The 20,959-nt window shown below is 40.3% G+C and overlaps 1 protein-coding gene across 6 annotated transcripts in view; it reads right to left on the bottom strand.

Annotated features, from left to right (window-relative positions):
- The window catches only part of LDB2 (LIM domain binding 2), a 282,944-nt gene extending 262,817 nt beyond the window's left edge, over nucleotides 1-20,127 (bottom strand). For 2 of the 6 annotated variants that reach the window (XM_073342443.1, XM_073342447.1), the window contains exon 1: nucleotides 19,628-20,126. In XM_073342443.1, coding sequence (XP_073198544.1) covers nucleotides 19,628-19,759 — 132 coding nt within the window. In that variant the 5' untranslated portion in view covers nucleotides 19,760-20,126. Of the gene's footprint in view, nucleotides 1-19,627 lie in introns of all 6 variants that reach the window. The other 4 variants (XM_073342445.1, XM_073342446.1, XM_073342444.1 and 1 more) reach the window with 4 other exon arrangements.
- Nucleotides 20,128-20,959: the final 832 nt, after the last annotated feature.

The raw sequence follows: 20,959 nt of genomic DNA, 5'->3' as shown, positions 1-20,959 counted from the left end.
AGAGAGACTAGAGCGTTCTCAATGTATACCTTCAAATCAGTGGCACTGCTATGGGTACCCGCTTAGCCCCACAGTATGCCAACATTTTTATGGCTGACTTAGAACAACGCTTCCTCAGCTCTCGTCCCCTAATGCCCTTACTCTACTTGCGCTACATTGATGACATCTTCATCATCTGGACCCATGGAAAAGAAGCCCTTGAAGAATTCCACCATGATTTCAACAATTTCCATCCCACCATCAACCTCAGCCTGGACCAGTCCACACAAGAGATCCACTTCCTGGACACTACAGTGCTAATAAATAATGGTCACATAAACACCACCCTATACCGGAAACCTACTGACTGCTATTCCTACCTACATGCTTCCAGGTTTCACCCACACCACACCACACGATCCATTGGCTACAGCCAAGCTCTACGATACAACCGCATTTGCTCCAATCCCTCAGACAGAGACAAACACCTACAAGATCTCTATCAAGCATTCTTCCAACTACAATACCCACCTGCTGAAGTGAAGAAACAGATTGACAAAGCCAGAAGAGTACCCAGAAGTCACCTACTACAGGACAGGCCCAACAAAGAAAATAACAGAACGCCACTAGCCATCACCTTCAACCCCCAACTAAAACCTCTCCAACGCATCATCAGGGATCTACAACCTATCCTGAAGGATGACCCAACACTCTTACAGATCTTGGGAGACAGGCCAGTCTTTGCTTACAGACAGCCCCCCAACCTGTAGCAAATACTCACCAGCAACCACACACCACACAACAAAAACACTAACCCAGGAACCTATCCTTGCAACAAAGCCCGTTGCCAACTGTGTCCACATATCTATTCAGGGGACACCATCATAGGGCCTAATCACATCAGCCACACTATCAGAGGCTCGTTCACCTGCACATCTACCAATGTGATATATGCCATCACGTGCCAGCAATGCCCCTCTGCCATGTACATTGGCCAAACTGGACAGTCTACGTAAAAGAATCAATGGACACAAATCAGACGTCAAGAATTATAACATTCAAAAACCAGTCGGAGAACACTTCAATCTCTCTGGTCACTCTATTACAGACCTAAAAGTGGCAATTCTTCAACTAAAAAAAACCTTCAAAAACAGACTCCAGCGAGAGACTGCTGAATTGGAATTCATTTGCAAACTGGATACAATTAACTTAGGCTTTTAGCAGTGTCAACCGGAGCAACCAGGGTACCCTTTCAATCAGGCATTCCAGTTGAAAACTGGATGCCTGGCAACCCTATTTCCAAAAATCAGGACACATTCTGCAAGGGCCTTTTTGTGGGCTGGAAGGGACTTAACCACAATTGAAGAAATCTATAGAACTGCTACCTGGTAATCGATTCCCCTCTCCACCAGTCATTATTTACAATCTTTCTCTAATACATTTGTAATTCACTGCGTTAATGTGTGAGATCCTGCCCCCCTCTAGTGACTGGTCCCAGCGAGGATAAGAGTTTGTTACTCACTGACTGCTCACAGTTATTCCTTCAGCTTGTCCTTTTGATGCTGCAAATCTCAGTTGCAAAACACACTGATGATTAAGATGTCTGCATATATGCAGTCGTGGTTTATCATATATGCTCAGGGAGAGGTCAGCAGTAGGCTCCTACAGCTGTGAATTGATATAGGGTCTTCTTTCTCCCAGATTAAAGGGTCTCAATAAGCTCTTGATTAATACAACATTTAGCTACACTCTGCACCATCCTTTTCCAGAAAGAATCAATTCTGTGTTCAAGCAGAACATTTCAGCATGTAGCAAATTTAGGCTGGAAATTAAAAGGTTTCTATCCATCAGAGGAATGAAGTGCTGGGACAGTCTTCTAATAGGAGTAGTGGGGGCAAAGAACCTAATCAGTTTTAAGGTGGAGTTTGATCATTTTACTAATGGGATTATATGATAGGGTGTCCTGAGATAGCAGGAGACTGGACTTGGTCACCTAGGAGGGCTCTTCCAGTCCCATGTTCCTAAGTGAAGTTGCCTGCAAAAAGCAAAGTTTAGCCCCAAACATATTAATCATGTCTTTACGGGATGTTTTAGAAAGTTCCATGCTGTGGAGCAGGGTTATATAGCTGAATTAACTGATATAAACAACACAGACTGCACTGCAGTTAAGATCTTTCCTTTAACTAAGAAAAAGTCCAGTAACAGTGTATCCTTTTGCAAAAAGTTTGCCCACACAAAGAATATTATGGGATTGCTGAAGGAGACTGGAAAAGTTTCCTTTCGCTAGAGTGAAAGGTAGCGTTATTCTGAAGTGGAGTATTGTGCAAAGAACAATGGAGAGGATTCTCGGATGCCACTGATTCGTTTAAGAATGGATACTGAAAACAGGTTTCTTCTTACAGGTATAGTGTGTGGACAGCAGATAAATACAACAGTGAGCTACAAGATTCCATAAGGGAAAGTGAGAGTTTACCATCTTTGGGAATTATCTGGTGATGTCTCATGAGGGGAGAGGTAATGGAGATTGAGACAGAGTCCTCCATTTTCTGTGACTTCCTTAAAATTATATGACTGTCTCCCGCAGAACTGCTAGCCCAAATTAGGTTACTAAACAGTAGTTTGTATTGTGGAAGATCTGAGCAGGATTTTTAATGGAATCATACTCAGAGCGCAGCAGGCAAGAAGGAATTCTCATTTTCAATGTTAAAATGAAGTCCATAAAAGTCCCAGTTATTTTAGTCCCCCTACAGGTTTTGTTAATGAGAGAATTGGTGTTGATGAAGACTATTTTTCAAAGACCAGGGATGAATTTTATGCCAAAAAGGATCAATTGCTTGGAAATTTCAAATGGAGTTGTAAGAAAATTCACAAATTTGAAATATGAGAGTACCATTAGGATTAGATTTTTGGACATTTATTTTGTAGCCTGAGAAGCTTCCAAAGGTATTACATGCATCAAGGTGGTTTGTGTGTGAAGGGTACAATAAAAAGTCATCAGTGTTCATTGTAATCTTGTGGAGGAATTTATTTCATTCTTATTTTCCTAATGCTCCACTAATAAAGGTGTACAATTATTGAACTAAAGTAATCCATGTTTTAAGATAAATAAATGAGGTGAGATCTTGATTCGTCATTGATTCAGTGGGGTTGGAATTTCATCCATGGCATTTGCTAGTTGCACAAATGCACCACAAAACCAGTGAAGCCATTTTCTCTCATTGAGCCAGTGTGTTGTAGTTTATTATAGCTAACAAGTAAAACACTTTTCAGTAAACACAACTATGAGATAGCTGCTGAGCCCAGCAGTTGAGGCCCTGCTTACAAGCAATACCAGTCTGTAATAGTAAGCATCAGCTTGATTATTTTCTTCTCCCTTTTTAGATGGAGTACATAGCCTCCTAAATAAGAGCAAGCTGGGGGTTGTTTTTTAAAGCTGATGTTTAGCTTGCACAAATCCACAACGTGCACACTTGACATTGTATGGAGGCTGTAAGAGTGCCAATTCACCAGCCACAAACCACACATGCTGCCAGTCTCAGCCTGAACACACACTAAAAGGCTACGAGTTTCATTTAATCCTCTCCTTTTCCCTCGCAGCCAAGTACCAGAGGCTAGCTGCTGTCTGAAAAATATGTTGAAAAAATATTAACTACGAGTGTCTAATTTCTGATGCAAACTGAGAATAAATCTAAGAGTGAATCCTGTAAAAATTGTAATCTACAAACATAGCTAACAATATAGCCTTCAATGTCCCGTTTAATTAATTGCATGGACAAAGCTGGGTGGATGAGTTACTTCATCCTATTTCTTGTCGAAGACCAAGCAGCATTTTGCTAAATAATTTATATACCATACATTTCTCTATCTGGCTAAACTTGTGAGTTAGTGAAACTTCATCCCCCTTACATGGTATGCTTTGCTCTCCAATATTCTCTGATAGTGAGGCTGGCTGTTGTTGACCAAGCTTTCTATATTTGTGATGTGTGTGAAACCGTATGTGGAAAATTCATGCACCTATAAAACCTGGTATATGTAATTTTACACAGCTGTCAGACTAAGGACAACATTTTACGAGTAATTTTTGACTTCAGGTGCCTCAACTTTTGGTACCCAATTTGAGACACTTTATATACCCCTTTTGAAAACTGAGGCCCAGATAGGTGGGGGATTGGGTTTCTTTGTTTGTTTTTTCTGAACAAACAGAGCCCAGTGCTGCAGCTACTCTACTACAGTTTCCCCAGGGGCTTCAATGCAAGTTCCACAGACAGAGCCAAATCCTGGTCCCATTGATGTCAATGGCAAAACTTTCAGTGGAACTAGGGTTTGCTCCGCAGAGGCGCTACAAACATCAGGTCTCACTGAAATCCAGGCCATTAGCAGGGGTGCTGGAACAATTTGTATAGTGGGGGTGCTGACAGCCATTGAACCAAACTGTAAACCCTGTATAGAGTGGAAACCTCTTCAAGCCAGGGGGTGCAGCAGCATGCCCAACACCCCTAGTTCCAACACATATTGCCACTAGGTTGGTGTTAAAAAGCAAGTTAAAAATTATATAAAAAGCCATTGAATTACCAGACACTATGTTATTTCTTTTCATGTGTATCTCTGTGGCTTCAGTTTCTCAGTAAAAAAATGGAGAATACTGAACTGAGCTTTCTCAATTTATATTTTTCTGTTGCCTCTCATAATCTTGCTCTGGGTTCGCAAGCTAATAGAAGCTAGTTTATTAAGGAAAGTGTGCTCACCAGGTGGGTTTATCCAAGTTCTCACGGACCTAGTATTTTCATACACTTCCTGATAATTACCCTGAATATATAGGTGTGCGTGTGATTGTGTGCAGGTACATGCATGTTTGTACATACACTTAATTGTATTTGTAATAGGCCACCCTTGACGTTTCAGTAAGTTTAGTCAAGGCATTTTTTTCCCTCCAAACATAAAAACTGTTTTTAAAAGGCATCTACCTTCTATCCACCGCAGACATGGGAGTGGTACTAGTTATCAGATCTCTCTCCACCATCCTTTTTTGTTTAAAAAAGACACTTTCTTCGATGCTGCTCTAGGCAGAGGTGGGGAAACTTTGGGTTGTAATAATCATAACCACTGAATCTTTCCACCTCTAGAAGGGCATCTATGTAGAAAACATCTCTTCATTCCTACCACACAGATATTCAAGAATGTGTGTTAATATTCATATTCTAATTTATTATTAGGAATAGAGCCACAGCTCCTTAGCTAAAAGAAAAGGAGTACTTGTGGCACCTTAGAGACTAATAAATTTATTTGAGCATAAGCTTTCATGAGCTACAGCTCACTTCCTTAGCTGTAATGGACCTAGCCAATCAGCACTACAGTGAACTGCTCCAGTTCTTTATTGAAATTCATTCCATTTTATTTGTATTGCAGGAGGATGTAGCATAATAAAATGGAGAAGAGATCATCTGAGTAGTTTTAAACATCAATGCTCCCTTACCTTCTTGACCAAAGTATAACCCTCTGTCACTTCTGCCCCAGAGGGAAATGGTTCTTTGCAACCTATAGCAGCTTCTGTAACATTTAGTGTAGAATATGGCAACAGCTAAGATACAGCTACTGTACCTGCACTCAGAAAGGTATCATCATAATATTGCTACTATTTTAGCATATGTAGCACACCAGAGACAATATATGCTTTGCTTAAGGTAGCCCAATTTATGTTCAAAATGACATTTAAAATAGCCCCTTTGCTCAAGACTAAAATATTTAGACTTATTCTATTCATTTGCCTATAAATACAGATGTCTATTAAAAAGCAAAACCGAATACATATCTGCTTGGTACTGAGAGTTGTGTTTGATAAACCAATAGGGTTTGGGGATTTTCAAAATGTTTATACTGGGCACACAGTGGTTAATTAGATCAGTTGAATGCAGAGCTTAAAAAGCAATGTATCTCCTCTGTCCCCTAGGAGGATCTCCAGCATTCAACTGTACCTCAGTACTTATGCACGTTGCAAGAGTTTACTGCATTTCCACCCAACATCCCAATGAGATAAAACACATAGACCACAACACTAGATACTGTCAAAAAGAAAATCCTTTTCATATGGAGCTGAACGCAGTGCTGCTCGAACAATTTGTATGGTGCATGTGCTGAGAGCCATTGAACCAAACTGTAAACTCTATATCTGATGGAAACCACTTCAAGCCAGGGGGTGCAGGAGCACCGCCCAGCACCCTTCATTCCAGCACCTATGGTTGAAGGTATGTTAAACTTTCTGCTACTATAAGAACAGAGACTTGGAAGGAATCCCTTTAACTGGCATGAGACTACTTTAGAATCATAGAAAATCATGGTGCATTTAACAACAGACATCAGATTACAATATAGTTGGACAAATGCTGTCCTTTGCTATATTTGTGCAACCCTAGCAAAGCCACTAACCTGGCCTGGGTGTAATGGAGAGCAAAAATATGGCCAGTAGGTATGAGAACAACAACAGGTGTTAATGACACATTAATGACATTTTAATGTTCTTGGAAGATTACAATTATTCGATACCATTAACAAATAATAATTTGTGGTATTTTCTAATCAAAGTCAAATTTATGATGGATGAACATGTAAAATATAAATTTAATCCTTTTGATTTGTGGGATTAAAACCAAAGTGAAATACTCAGAATCTGATTTAAACCAGCATATAAAATCCTACCTTCTAGTTCTGTATTGTCTATGATCCTATTATTATTCAATTATTTGTATTACTTCTTTGTGCCTCAGAACCCCAGACACGGATCAGGGCCCCATCGTGCTAGGCATTGTATAGAGCAAAGAGTCAGTCGCTGCCCCAGACAGTTTATGACCTATGAGCATATCTACACAATAAATGCTGGGCACGGGCTCATTTGTGCACAGGCTTGAATCCAGCTAGTGCAGGTAATAGTAGTGAAGACATCACAGAACGGGCTTCAGTGAGGGTTAGCAAGGAGAGTATGTACCCAGGGTCTGTGCCAGGTGCCAGGCTTGTACTGTCATGGAGGATAGGTCCATCAATAGCTATTAGCCAAGATGAACAGGTATGGTGTCCCTAACCTCTTGTTGCCAGAAGCTGGGAATAGGTGTCAGGGGAGGGATCATTTGATGACAACCTGTTCTGTTCTTTCCCTCTGGGGCATCTGGCATTGGCCATTGTCGAAAGACAGGATACTGGGCTAGATGGACCTTTGGTCTGACCCAGTATGGCCGTTCTTATGTTCTTATTAGTTCTGAAGCCCACACTGCACTGTCTTCACTGCTGTTGTTACCTGTGCTAGCTGAATTCAATCTAGTTTGGGTAGGATACTTTGAAAACATACCTAAGTATAAGACAAGAGACAACAGACGGATACAGGGACAGATAGACAGACAAGAAAACCATGAGACAATATTTCTTAGCATAGTATGCTGCGGTCTCAGCCACTTGTTTGAAAATTTAATAAGTAGGTGATGGAGGATGGCATCTTGTACTGTAAGATCCTGATTCATTACGGACGTAATGTTCTGTCTGAGTATCTCAGCATGGTACATCATTCATCACCTGCCCAATTTAAGTTCAAGAAAGAATTTTTCAGAAAAAAAAAGTACAATGAGAAATTCACATTAAGAATAATAGGTGATGAATTATCTACAACCGAAGAGCGTGAACAATTTTCTACCCCAATTTTGGTGTAAAGAGGTTTTGTGTCTATTGCCTATTTCTGTTGCTTAGCACATTTTAGTCACTTTCATTTAACTCTGCTAGTTTGTAGCCATTTTCCACAGCCAACAAATATTCTCTTCATTTTTAGGGGGGGTTTTGGGTTAGCCTAAATCTTAGTTACAAACTTAGTTGGTCCTGTATGGCAGCTACACAAAGTTTCAGTATTTAATCTGAGTCATGAGGTGATACTAGGAGTATGAATACAAGATCTAAGGGTCAAATTTAGTGAAATGGCATGTATGCTGTGACACTTATAAAATACATTACAATACTTCGACAAATTCATTCTAGGGACCATTAACACAGTTAAAACCAAATCATCACTGTTTAATTTAACATAATACACTAAACCAGTAAAGGTATTTAAACCAATAGACAATTGTATCCCATGGTATTTGTCAATATCCAAAATAAGCTAAGTTTTAGCTGTTATTTTCAAAAAGATACATATGTTACTTAATAAGCCACAAGGTGTCATGGTGGCTCAACTGGTAGGACTCTTGTCAGTCTAGACACGCAGGTTGTGGCTTCAGGTTACATACCAATGCTAACACAGCTCAGTACTAGGGTGTCTGTGCTGTGCTGCATATTTAGAAGTGCACATTCTGCAGTCCTTTGGATGAAAGTCAGTCAGTCAAAGTCCAGCCTGGTTGTTTCAGACTGGCTGTTTTTGTCAGTGTTAAATATCTTAGCTGTCTCACAAGCAATACGCTTAGTATGCTGGCTTCTTGACCAATCATTTTACTTTACATTATTAACCCTGTCAGTGTGCTAAGAGGTACTGAAAAGAGCTGAGCTAGTCACAGCAAAAAATAGACTTGATGAATTGAACCTCTTTCTGCTCACAGCAATTCTGTGAACAGATAACTTCCTGGAATATATTAATTATTCACATTTTAGACTAATTTTTGCTAATTTTTTTTTTAACTCACTGGATTTATCACCAATTTGCTGTAAGTACACAATATTCTATATTCAAAATTCAACTTGTGATTGGTCATACAAGCCACACGTACTGTTTCTGTTCCCTGGCTGGATGACCATAACCCTTATAATTATGATGAAGGCTTAAAAAGCCACTGAAGCTTTGAAATGATTCAGTCTAATTTTTTCTTGTTACAGCCACATGAAGTCATTGAATGTCAAGCAGTGTCCCATGCCACATAAAATACACAGGTACATGGCATTCACTAATCTCTAATTTTCCACCATCATCAGTCATTGACGCTAAATAGCTTCATATGTATGCACAGACCTGGTTATGGAGGTGGCAGGAAGATCCTTGCCTGGCTTGTTTAATTGCTCTGGGCCAGGGCTCTGGCAAGGGTTTTTTGGAAATTATCCCCTTGATGGGTCAAGTAGCATCCTATCTCATATCAAATAGGCAACCTCCTGGCTGAATACTTGAGAAGGATATATTAAAATTCACTTTCTCCAAGTATTCATGAAGGTGAAACTCAACTGTTCAATGTTAACAGAAAGCAAACTCATAAAGGGCATGGATTCATTTTTAAATTCAAGTGAATACTCATAGACATTTTTACTGCAGTATTTGTTACACTCTAATACAGAGCTGTTATCTACTGTATTGGTTCCGCCTACAACTCATGCCAGCACATTCTTCATAATGAGCCTACCCTTTATAATAATAATCATGGATGTGCACAAGGCATGGCAATCAAAGGGTTATTACCATAGCTTGTTGGCACACTGTTCATGATTACATGCAGGATTCCATTCAGTGCATAATGCCAAGTATCCCACAAAGCATTACTACATGATAATTATTGCTATGTAAAACAGATAGATGAGCTATATAATAATTGCAGTGCATCATATCTGAACTCCTAATTGCTAAAAATGATACTTCAAATCACGTACACAACATTATTAGCTAATTACCTTAAGAGTTAACTGATACTCTTGTAATGAGGACTAGGGACAAGTGACAGGGCTATTTAGTACCTTCATTCAGAGTATATCTTCACCACCTGCCGGATAAGTGGGCAGCGATCGATCCAGCGGGGCAGTGTAGACATAGCCTGAGTGTAGAATGCTACCATTCTGATTAGGTAGCATTTCACACTGACTTTGCTCAGGTCTAAAATAGCATATATGTTGCAAGGCAATGGAAAATCAAGCGCACATATTTGTTCTGTCCAGTCTCAGATAATCTGAAAGGTTCCATATCACAACAAAGAAATTGGATGTGGAAATTTGGTGTTGTTTCCTAGCTTCTTAAGGAATAAAGTAAGAAGTGACGTAACCTGAATTTTGGAGGAGGATAAAAGGTTGCCCATTTTTGCTTTATGTTTTTAAAGAGTATTTTCTTTTATATATATATATATATATATACACGAGTGCGTGGGTGCACACAGGCACATATGCACATATTGAATTTTGTATACCATAGGTTTCAGAGTAACAGCCGTGTTAGTCTGTATTCGCAATAAGAAAAGGAGTACTTGTGGCACCTTAGAGACTAACCAATTTATTTGAGCATAAGCTTTCGTGAGCTACAGCTCACTTCATCGGATACATACTGTGGAAAGTGTAGAAGATCTTTTTATACACACAAAGCATGGGTCATCCTTCAGGATAGGTTGTAGATCCTTAATAATGCATTGGAGGGGTTTTAGTTGGGGGCTGAAGGTGATGGCTAGGCGTTCTGTTATTTTCTTTGTTGGGCCTGTCCTGTAGTAGGTGACTTCTGGGAACTCTTCTGGGTCTATCAATCTGTTTCTTCACTTCTGCAGCTGGGTATTATAGTTGTAAGAATGCTTGATAGAGATCTTGTAGGTGTTTGTCTCTGTCTGAGGGGTTGGAGCAAATGCGGTTGTATCGCAGAGCTTGGCTGTAGACAATGGATCGTGTGGTGTGGTCAGGGTGAAAGCTGGAGACATGTAGGTAGGAATAGCGGTCAGTAGGTTTCCGGTATAGGGTGGTGTTTATGTGACCATTGTTTATTAGCACTGTAGTGTCCAGGAAGTGGATCTCTTGTGTGGACTGGACCAGGCTAAGGTTGATGGTGGGATGGAAATTGTTGAAATCATGAAATCTACAACCTATCCTGAAGGATGACCCAACACTCCCACAAATCTTGGGAGATAGGCCAGTCCTTGCCTACAGACAGCCCCGCAACCTGAAGCAAATACGCACCAGCAACCACATACCACACAACAGAACCACTAACCCAGGAACCTATCCTTGCAACAAAGCCCGTTGCCAACTGTGCCCACATATCTATTCAGGGGACACCATCATAGGGCCTAATCACATCAGCCACACTATCAGAGGCTCATTCACCTGCACATCTACCAATGTGATATATGCCATCATGTGCCAGCAATGCCCCTCTGCCATGTACATTGGTCAAACTGGACAGTCTCTACGTAAAAGAATAAATGGACACAAATCAGATGTCAAGAATTATAACATTCATAAACCAGTCAGAGAACACTTCAATCTCTCTGGTCACGCGATTACAGACATGAAAGTTGTGATATTACAACAAAAAAACTTCAAATCCAGACTCCAGCGAGACTGTTGAATTGGAATTCATTTGCAAATTGGATACAATTAACTTAGGCTTGAACAGAGACTGGGAGTGGCTAAGTCATTATGCAAGGTAACCTATTTCCCTTTGTTTTTTCCTACCCCCCAATCCCCCCCCCCCCCTCCGACGTTCTTGTTAAACCCTGGATTTGTGCTGGAAATGGCCCACCTTGATTATCATACACATTGTAAGGAGAGTGATCACTTTAGATAAGCTATTACCAGCAGGAGAGTGGGGTGGGGGGAGGTATTTTTTCATGCTTTGTGTGTATATAATAAGATCTTCTACACTTTCCACAGTATGCATCCGATGAAGTGAGCTGTAGCTCACGAAAGCTTATGCTCAAATAAATTGGTTAGTCTCTAAGGTGCCACAAGTATTCCTTTTCTTTTTGTGAATACAGACTAACACGGCTGTTACTCTGAAAAGTGTAAGGATAGAAAGCAGCAGGTATGCGGGCACTGTATGTGGTAGGAAAGCCAAAATTGTTCTAATTACTCAACCATGGGGCAGGGAGAGTGGGAGGGGATGTGAAAGGGCAGCTATTTGGTCTGTATAACAGGGTGACAGTTTTCCTAGTGGCCCTCTCTGCTGGCAGGTTTAGAAACCTACATAAAGATGTGAACACATTGTGGCAGGTGTAGCCCATTAAAATCCACCCTAGATATAAAGAGATATGGGAGCTGACTGGAGAGAGAGGGGGGAAATACAGTTTATAAACAGAAATATCTACAGGCCAAGCTTAGGAAGAACGACTAGTCTGACGTTTATTGTTTTGTTGTGGTTATCCAATTACCAATAAAGCTCTATTTTGCTCTGGAGCAGATGGGAACACCATGTGCTCACTGTCTAAGTGTGGGAGAATGGGAAGGTGTGGCTGGGTTCCCATATAGCAAGTGGTTTGTACATTAGTGTGCAGAGTGTAGGGTGGTAAAGAAGGAGCATGTGCCTCATATTAAGGATATCAGTTGGTGGCTCCTTCACGGGGCCATGAGCATGGGCGTGTACTTGGCGCGGTTCACCCCTATCCCGGACACCTGCCCCTTTTGTGGTGTGAGGGAAACCCTGGTGCACATTTACCTGGAGTGCGCCAGGCTGCAGCCCCCATTCCGGCTCCTCTTAAATATCTTGTTAAGATTTTGTTTGCACTTTTCCCCTCACCTTTTTATTTATGCACTCCCTATCCATGGCCCCACAAAGTCATGGGACCTCCTGGTCAACCTCCTCCTGTCCCTGGCTAAAATGGCCATCTATAAAACCAGGGTGAGGAGGTTAGCTGATGGAGTCTCCTGTGATTGTGCAGCCTCCGTCCATTCACGTATCCGGGCAGAGTTCCTCTGGGCAGCATCCGCTGACTCCCTTGACACCTTCGAGGAGCAGTGGGCACTGTCCGGGGTTCTCTGCTCGGTGTCCCCATCTGGTTCCCTTCGTTTGACCCTTTGATGGGTCAAGTAGCATCCTATCTCATATCAAATAGGCAACTTCCTGGCTGAATACTTGAGAAGGATATATTAAAATTCACTTTCTCCAAGTATTCATGAGGGTGAAACTCAACTGTTCAATGTTAACAGAAAGCAAACTCATAAAGGGCATGGATTCATATTTAAATTCAAGTTAATACTCAGACATTTTTACTGCAGTATTTGTTACACTCTAATACTGACCTGTTATCTACTGTACTGGTTATCTACTGCACTCCTGTCCCTGTTATTTCATTTGTTGGTCCCCGGAATTACTTGGTTCCCAGGTCCTGTGGATTCTCCTCTTAGGCTGAGGGGGGATCCTTTAGCAGTGGGCGGGCTTCCGCCTGCCCACTTCCTGGATCCCAATAGGACTAAGGAGCAACTGGAAGAATTGCCCTGGTGTGATGAGCCATGGGGCTGGGCAGTGTAAAGAAGTTTCGTTCCGGTGGAGCTTCAAAGCTCAGGTTCTGCATCCCTACTCCTGCAGGAGTTTTAGCCCTAGCAGCACTTCCAGCTCCTCTGAAGCTTATGGGCTCCACCGGCACCTCACTCTAGCATCTTCCTTTGGTCCTGGCGAGTTTATAAACTTTACCAGCCACCAAGTCCTGACGGCCGTGAAAGTTTTTGTATAGCCTATACATTTTTCAGCCAGGGCAATTTTCACTGGTCCCTCAGAATTAAGCTCAACAGTTAAGTCTCCACATCTTACTGTTATCTGACTGTGGGTTATAGCCCCTGGGTAATCCTGCCTGATACTCTGTCCTTTCTTATATATTTATATATAAGACAGTTTGGCAACGGATAAGTCTACACTGGAGCTAGAGGGGTACACACATGAGCTCTACCTTTGTGCCCTGTGCAAAAGTCCCTAGCCTAGGTGTTGAGCTGGGAAAATCAGCACAGTTGGAATGCTTGGTGCATGACACACATGCAACTTTTGGCAAAATAACACAAAAAATATACCCTACAAAGTAAAGTGTCTAGTAAATATGTTTTAATTTCTTCAGAAGGCCACCCTTAGATATTTTTAGTGATACACACAATGGAAGCTAATGCACCGAATGCATCTAAACCAAATAGGGTATTTTTTTAGGTCTGATCTAGCAGTCCTACTGCAGGCAAAACTCCCACTGAAATAAGAGCACAGGATTGGGTCCATCACATATGATCTCAGTTCTCCTCCTCACAATAAAAACAGCTTTTGCTTTTCAGATAAGATCTGCATTGTAAATTGTGGCTACACCCAATCTGAAGAAGACTGAGTTTTGAACTATTTATGTTGCTTTTTTTTTTGCTCAAAACATGCTTTATGATCTTTATAAACAATGAGCTGGTAAGGATCTTTGCAATTTAAGGAGGAGGTTTACAGAAGAGTGTTCCCCTTAAAATTCACATTGATTTTTCCCCTCCAAAAAACCAAATAAGACACTCTGTGCTTGCCAACTATATAGTTCATGTTCTATATTATAGCTCAAGAAAAACAAACAAGCAGAAAGCCCTCACTGATTGTAAGCTAAGAATCAACGTGGAAAGGAAGTGAACTGATTTTTTTCTAGCCTCATAAATATTGTTAGTTTGTAGCAATTTTAATTGAAAACAGCCCCAACAGAATTGTTTTTAAAAAAGAGAAAAAGAAATCAGTAAAAAAAATACAAAGACCCCATGTCAGTCTAAAGGGGCTTGTGCGGTCTATTTTAAAAGTGACCTTTACGTTCAGACAAACATGCTTTAAGAATGGTCTTTTAAAGTACCTTGCTGGGTATTAGGATATTTGAGGGTAACATTCTCAAATTCTTAACAACAAGAGTCAGCGTCTCAAAGCATTTTGGGCTTCTCCCCACCACAAAACACAACCTCCTCTGAAACAAACTCAGACTTATTATACACATGGTACCAGAGATCTGTTTGTGATATCAAGTTGCTATGTGAACAAATGTGATGTCACAACACAGAATTTTATGACTAATATATTCAAAAATGTATCAGAAAGGAGAAAAAAAAGATGATTTCATAAAACAGCAATCTGAGGAAATAAGCCAGGGGGAAAACAGAGAGAGAGAGAGAGACTCTTCCATTTAAGTATGGAGTATAGAGGGGTTGTTTTTTTTTGCTTTAAATGTTTGGTTTAATATCTGCGTAAATAAATTTCCAGTATGTTTAAGCAGCTGTTTTTAAATCACTATTTATTGTCTTTTACTGATATTCTTCATTGTGAAATCTTCACTTCTGTGAAATTTACTGTACAGATTAATAAAAGCTAATATGGTTTGATTGCTTTGTTTTGGTTTTAAAGAAAGAATCATATTACTCTAAACTACTTCTCCAGTCACCTCTATAACACTGTTTTCTGAGCCAGGTATGAAGTTAAATGTTGCATATCAGACATAATAGTTAATGAAAAATATCACCACTTGTGATAGAGACAAACATATAGACTGCAGGACAATTTGAATAGCCTATAATACAAACAACTTCCAGAAATACAAGGAACCTAGAAACAAGTGAAAAAGTTGCCATATTTCATTGCATATTGATGATAAAGAAATTGATCAAACTCTAACCTGTCAGCAGCTATAAGTGATTTATCTGCAGCATGTTGTAGTATCAGAGGATATTTCAAACGTGTTATCTCTTTATTTTAAAATATTTTTAATTATAAAAATTCTAATAAAATAGGAATTGCAGCATCAAAGAAGGAGAGAGGTGGTTTCTTTTATGTTGGAAGTTCCATGGAGAAGGAGATATGAAATCTATTTACCAATTTACCAATACTTTACACTACACATGAAAGAATTCTTACATGGCTACAATAGATTTATTCTCTAAGTATGTTAAACTAATACAGATATCCAAAACATTCAGATAAATGGAGTATGGATGTACAGGAAAGAAATCCCATGGTCACACACACAGCAAGAAAACAGCTGCATTTTTATAAACCAAGAACTTCAGTTACCTGGGATAAAAATTAAATGGAGTTTACCCTTATTTCTGTCAGCCAACTTAAACATTTTAAAGAAAAAACTTATGTTTACTTATTAAAATCATGTATGCTAGAAGGACATTTGACTCCCCATGTTGAATTAAGAATTGGTGTATTAATTTACATTTTTAAAGGAAAAGAACCACTGTATCAAACTTCTGTGTGATTTGACTTTTTTTCTCACAACCTTTAAAGAGGCTGAAGTATGGCTGAAGGCTGGTTAACAACCTGGGCTCTAGCACAGTTTAAAATCACATAAGAAAGAATGATTTCAGAGTAGGAGCCGTGTTAATCTGTATTCGCAAAAAGAAATGGATGGGTCATTACACAAAGTAAAACTATTTCCCCATGTTTATCTACACCCCCCCTCCCGCTCTCCTGCTGGTAATAGCTCACCTTAAGTGATCACTCTGGTTACTGTGTGTATGGTAACACCCATTGTTTCATGTTCTGTGTGTATATAAACCTCCCCACTGTATTTTCCACTGAATGCATCCGATGAAGTGAGCTGTAGCTCACGAAAGCTTATGCTCAAATATATTTGTTAGTCTCTAAGGTGCCACAAATACTCCTTTTCTTTATAGGAAAGAATGAGTTTGGTAGTGACAGCCTTTAACCATTGGACAATTCTCTCTACATCACAAAACCATCACGGAATTGGGCTTGACTTTGCTTAGGGTAGACCCAGGATTTAAAAGCCAATTATAGGAGCACTGGAAGCACTGGGGGTGGGACAGGCCTTGAAGTGCAGAAGAGTGTGCTGTGTCTAGCACGGTTTAGAGTTATCAGTTCTTCACCCATAGCTACCATTTATTCCTAAAGAAAACATACTTAAGAAAACAGAAACCTGGAAGCTGTGCCTAAATTGCATTTTGCTGAGCTTCATTTGCTTAGCATCTTGAGCTACAGCTACACATGCTTCATTAGAGGTTATTCTTTATCCCCACCCCATGCCAAACCAATCAGGCTTGATGCAAAAGGCTTTATAAGGCCTGCCCTCAGGCCTCAGAACAGCTGTATCCCACATTTGCATCCCCAAGGAGATAGTAGACCCTGCCTCCCAGGGGGAAGGAGAGGGGGATGCAGCAACGGCGGACCTATGTAGTGACGGCTCCACTGATCCCAACCCACCCTTTCTTGGCCCTGAACATACTCACATACTCACAAGTCCAGCTGAGCAGTAATGTACAGGGAGCCACTGCGAAGCTGGACTTTGCAGCATGTGGGGTGAGGGGAGGCATACAAGAGACTGTCCCACGACCCTCTATCTTGGACCTTCCTTTGCTGAAGAGGAAGACTGTTGTTGGACTCTAGAGGATTTACTAAGAGAGTTATTGTTGTGCATCATGAGACAACCAAGATAAATGTTTGTTGAAGGCTGTAAAGTGTGAGGTTGTGGGGTTTGGTTTTGTTAGGCATTGTGGTTCCACCCTTCAGGCGTCCTTGCTTTCGATTGGCCTTGTCCAAAGTAGGTTCAAAACGGGTCCCAGAAACCCTCCACCCCCTCCCATTCCTCCCTTTTGGAAACTCCATAACTGCGTTCCCCTTAAACTGCTTTACTTGTGCTACCTTCCCTGTGGGGTTGAGTGTATGCAAGCAGCCTCCATCAGAGGCCATCACCTACATTATTCCAAGGATTGCCTGAGGAAAAATGCTTATTTAGTGAGCCCATATCCCTCAAAGCCCAAGCACATTCCTTCCATAACCTGCAAGGCTCCACTGATCAGGATGTAAGATATCCAAGGCTGGTCGTAATAAAACTCTAGAACTCCACAGCTACAAATCACAGATGGGCTTATAAGTGTGTAAAATGAGTGTGAAACTTCCACTCTCTACCTGCAATTAGACAACAATGCGTCATCACAATCTTTCCACATCTAGCCACCGTAAACATCAAAATGTCCAAGGAACTAAATTTTGTATTAAGGAACCTGCTCTAGCACAAGTATGGGTGATGGCGCTGAAGGTAGTTAGAGAATCATATCTGCCTCAACAAGGAGCAATGCCACAGTCCAGGCATCAGGAACTCAGAAAGAAAAGAAAAGAAGAATTTTAACATCGAACAATCACAAGGCAAAAGTATTTTCACACCTAGAAAAGAAAAATTCATAAGGGTGCACTTTTCATTATCTGAACTCTGTCTGTTATAGCCCACTGAAATCAGTGAGGGTAACAGCAAAGAGGGGTAAATTATCCCTTCCTCCTCAGAGTAGCCCAACCAAAAGAGCATATATGGAGCAAAATTTTAATGAAATGTACTAAACCCTACGTTTGGCTCAGCTCACGTCAGCAAGGCAACAGGGAAAAGTCTTTCTATAAGTCCTCCAAAAAGTTTTGGCAGTGGAAAATTTGTAACTTAGGTCTAATCAGAAAAAAGGGCATATTTAAAATACCGAAAATACCATTGATGCAAAAAGGTTGAATTGCCAGTCACATGTACAGCTTTTCAAAATAACTTCTACAAAATAATCCCAAAGTGATCGTTCGATAGCACGTTCTCTTTCCTGCTCATGTGTAAGATACTACAATTGTTACATTTATTTGTATGGGAATGTAAGTCACAGAGTTGCAAAAACCAAACAAATAAGCAATAACAAAACACAACACCTTCCACACCCAAGTATCAATCACTGCCAGCAGCTAACGACCTGAGGCAAAACTGAGAATACTTAATATGACTAAGGAAGCAATGAGCATCTTTAAATTTTCAGCTACTATCAACTGTATTTAACATATACAGACCAATATGTTTAGAAAATAGCAGCGTTAGGAAATCAGTCACTCTCTAGCAGTTAACCAATCAGAAAGCAGGTCACATCTTGTTAGTTGTATCATATACATTAAACGTCATGAATTCTCTATGGGTTAGCTGACAATTCAGGCATGTGTATTTTATTTTATGATAACCTCGTGTTCCCTTAAAGAATTATAGTACAACAAATAGATTCATCTTAAATTCCACCAAAATCCTTCACTGGGGCTCTTGACACAAATTCACAGGGCACTTCCACTTTACAGAAGGCTATTCATTCTACAAGATTTATACTTCTTAAAGTGTGTTCAGTGCATGCATCCACAGTAAACTACTTTGGAAAAACTGCAGCAGGAAGCATGTGTGCTGCACAGACACATGGGCAGAAATGCAGCCTGATCCAGTCCACACACACTTTCACTCCAATAGACCAAAAGTGTTGCTTCATTAAATTTTTAAATCAAAAAGTATTAAAAGTATTTCTACCACTTCTTTTCATTTAGCATATTCTTTAAGGGAGCTGATCTCCATGTACAATTCAATATGTACAAAGCAGTAACAGACTACACAAAGCATTACAACAGTACGTTTCTAGGTATTCTGACAAGTACATGATAAAGTCATGAACTGATCGTTTGTCTTGATAATGGCAACTCTTTTCTAAACATGCACATATTTCAGTATCTGTGTGTTACGCACATGTGTTCTTTAAGGGCTGCTCTTGAATAAGTTTTTTAAAACTCTGCTTCTGGTTGCTGCTATCTTTCATATTTAATGTTAAGACTTTGAAAAACAAATACAGGTCATGGTTCACTTCCCTGCAAAGGAGAAGCTTTAGTTTAGTGCAACTGATCGAGGAATACCTTGCAACATTATAGCTGTAAATGCCAACAGGACAGATCCTGAGCAAACACACTTAAGGAAAAGGAATTTTGCTCAGATTGGCATCAAACCTGAAGTGCTGTACTGTAATTTCAAGATTTCAGCCTATACTGGTATCTACTCAAAGAGTTGCTCTGCGTGAAAATATAATGAGGATTACGCAATTAAACTACTAAATTAATTAGGGTGTTCATTCCTGTGTAGATTGTGCTATCTAATGGGACGCTTCAGCCGGAATTCAGCCTGAAACCTTTCACAGTCCATGCACAGTAAAACAAGGCTGAGGGACTTACCTCTGCACGAGACTGCAGCCTCTTGTTCATTTCATAGATTCGGTACTCTGGTTGCACCATGTATGGTGAGTGTCTCCTATAAAATGGGCCAAAAGGAGAAGAATAGAAAGGGTCATGTGGTGTGCTGGACATCTTGTCTGCTTGCAGAGAATCAAGCTACACAGAGTATCATCAACATCCATACAGAGCACATGGGCTGTGTGTTCTTCACAGTACAAAGTAGCAGCAGGCAGCACACAGAGAGAGAAAGAGAGAGAGAGAGACACACACACACACATACACACAGACAGACGCACAGAGAGAGAGAGAGAGAGAGAGAGAGAGAGAGAGAACACACTGGCTGGAAACTGCTGTTGGAGCCCTTCTATAGCAGGAGACAGAGAGAGAGAAGGGGGGGGGGGAGAGAGAGAGAGAGAGAGAGCACAAGCTCCAGAGAGAGAGAGAGAGACTGGATAGCTTCAGGCACCACTGCTTGTTTTTAAAGAAGCAGTTTGTGAAGGGGTCATTTCCTGTCCACACTGTAGACTACTTCAAAAATATAATTTTCTTTTCAGTCTGACAGAGGTCTAAGGTTTGGTTTTAATTTTTCCCAGCCAGGACCCCTTAGGAACCTGGTAGCAAAGGCTTGTTAGCATATAGGTGGTTTAACTGCTGCCTGAGCCAGTACCCTAAGAAGACCACACTTGTATAATATCAGAAATGTGGTGACTACAAAATACATAAACAAAGGCCACAACAACATCATGCATTTGGAGCCCGGTGAGTCACTTCTAGAAGACTGTAGAGATCTGGCAGTTCCAAGTGTTTGTGTTTATCTCCAGTGGTTTCAACAGCCTATTACTCTTCTTCATGTTTTTTGTTTTTTACATTTCAAATCAACAGTTAAAGGATTATAAAGGGGTTTGGCTCACTGTTTCACCAGAGACTAAAAAACACTGTGGAGAGAGAATTTGCACAGAGAAATAATCTCAGTAATACACTTCACGCAACAGAGAACACTCAAATGCTAACAACATAAACCTCCCAGAAAGATATAAAAAGCAAAGAATTGGGGGGAGGGGGTTGTTTAAAGGTGGGTGGGGGCTATATAAAATAACTGCTGAAAAATCTGTTTAGCAATAAATTATTATAGATAATCTAATGGATCATTTTAAAATAATAGATCCAGTTATTTTCCAAGACTGTTTAAGTACATAAATCTTTGACCAATTGCAGTATATTATAAATGGAAGAAATCCAAAACTGCCCATGGGAATCACATCTTAAAAGTGATGGGTGAAATCTATCTGACTATTAAATTCATATGAAAGTTCTGGAACCTGTAGTGTGTGG

The sequence above is a fragment of the Lepidochelys kempii genome, chromosome 4 (genome assembly GCF_965140265.1).
Source record: "Lepidochelys kempii isolate rLepKem1 chromosome 4, rLepKem1.hap2, whole genome shotgun sequence".
Taxonomy (NCBI): Eukaryota; Metazoa; Chordata; order Testudines; family Cheloniidae; genus Lepidochelys; species Lepidochelys kempii.
The sequence above is the reverse complement of the archived record's forward strand: the minus strand, read 5'-3'. Positions and strand labels throughout refer to the sequence as shown.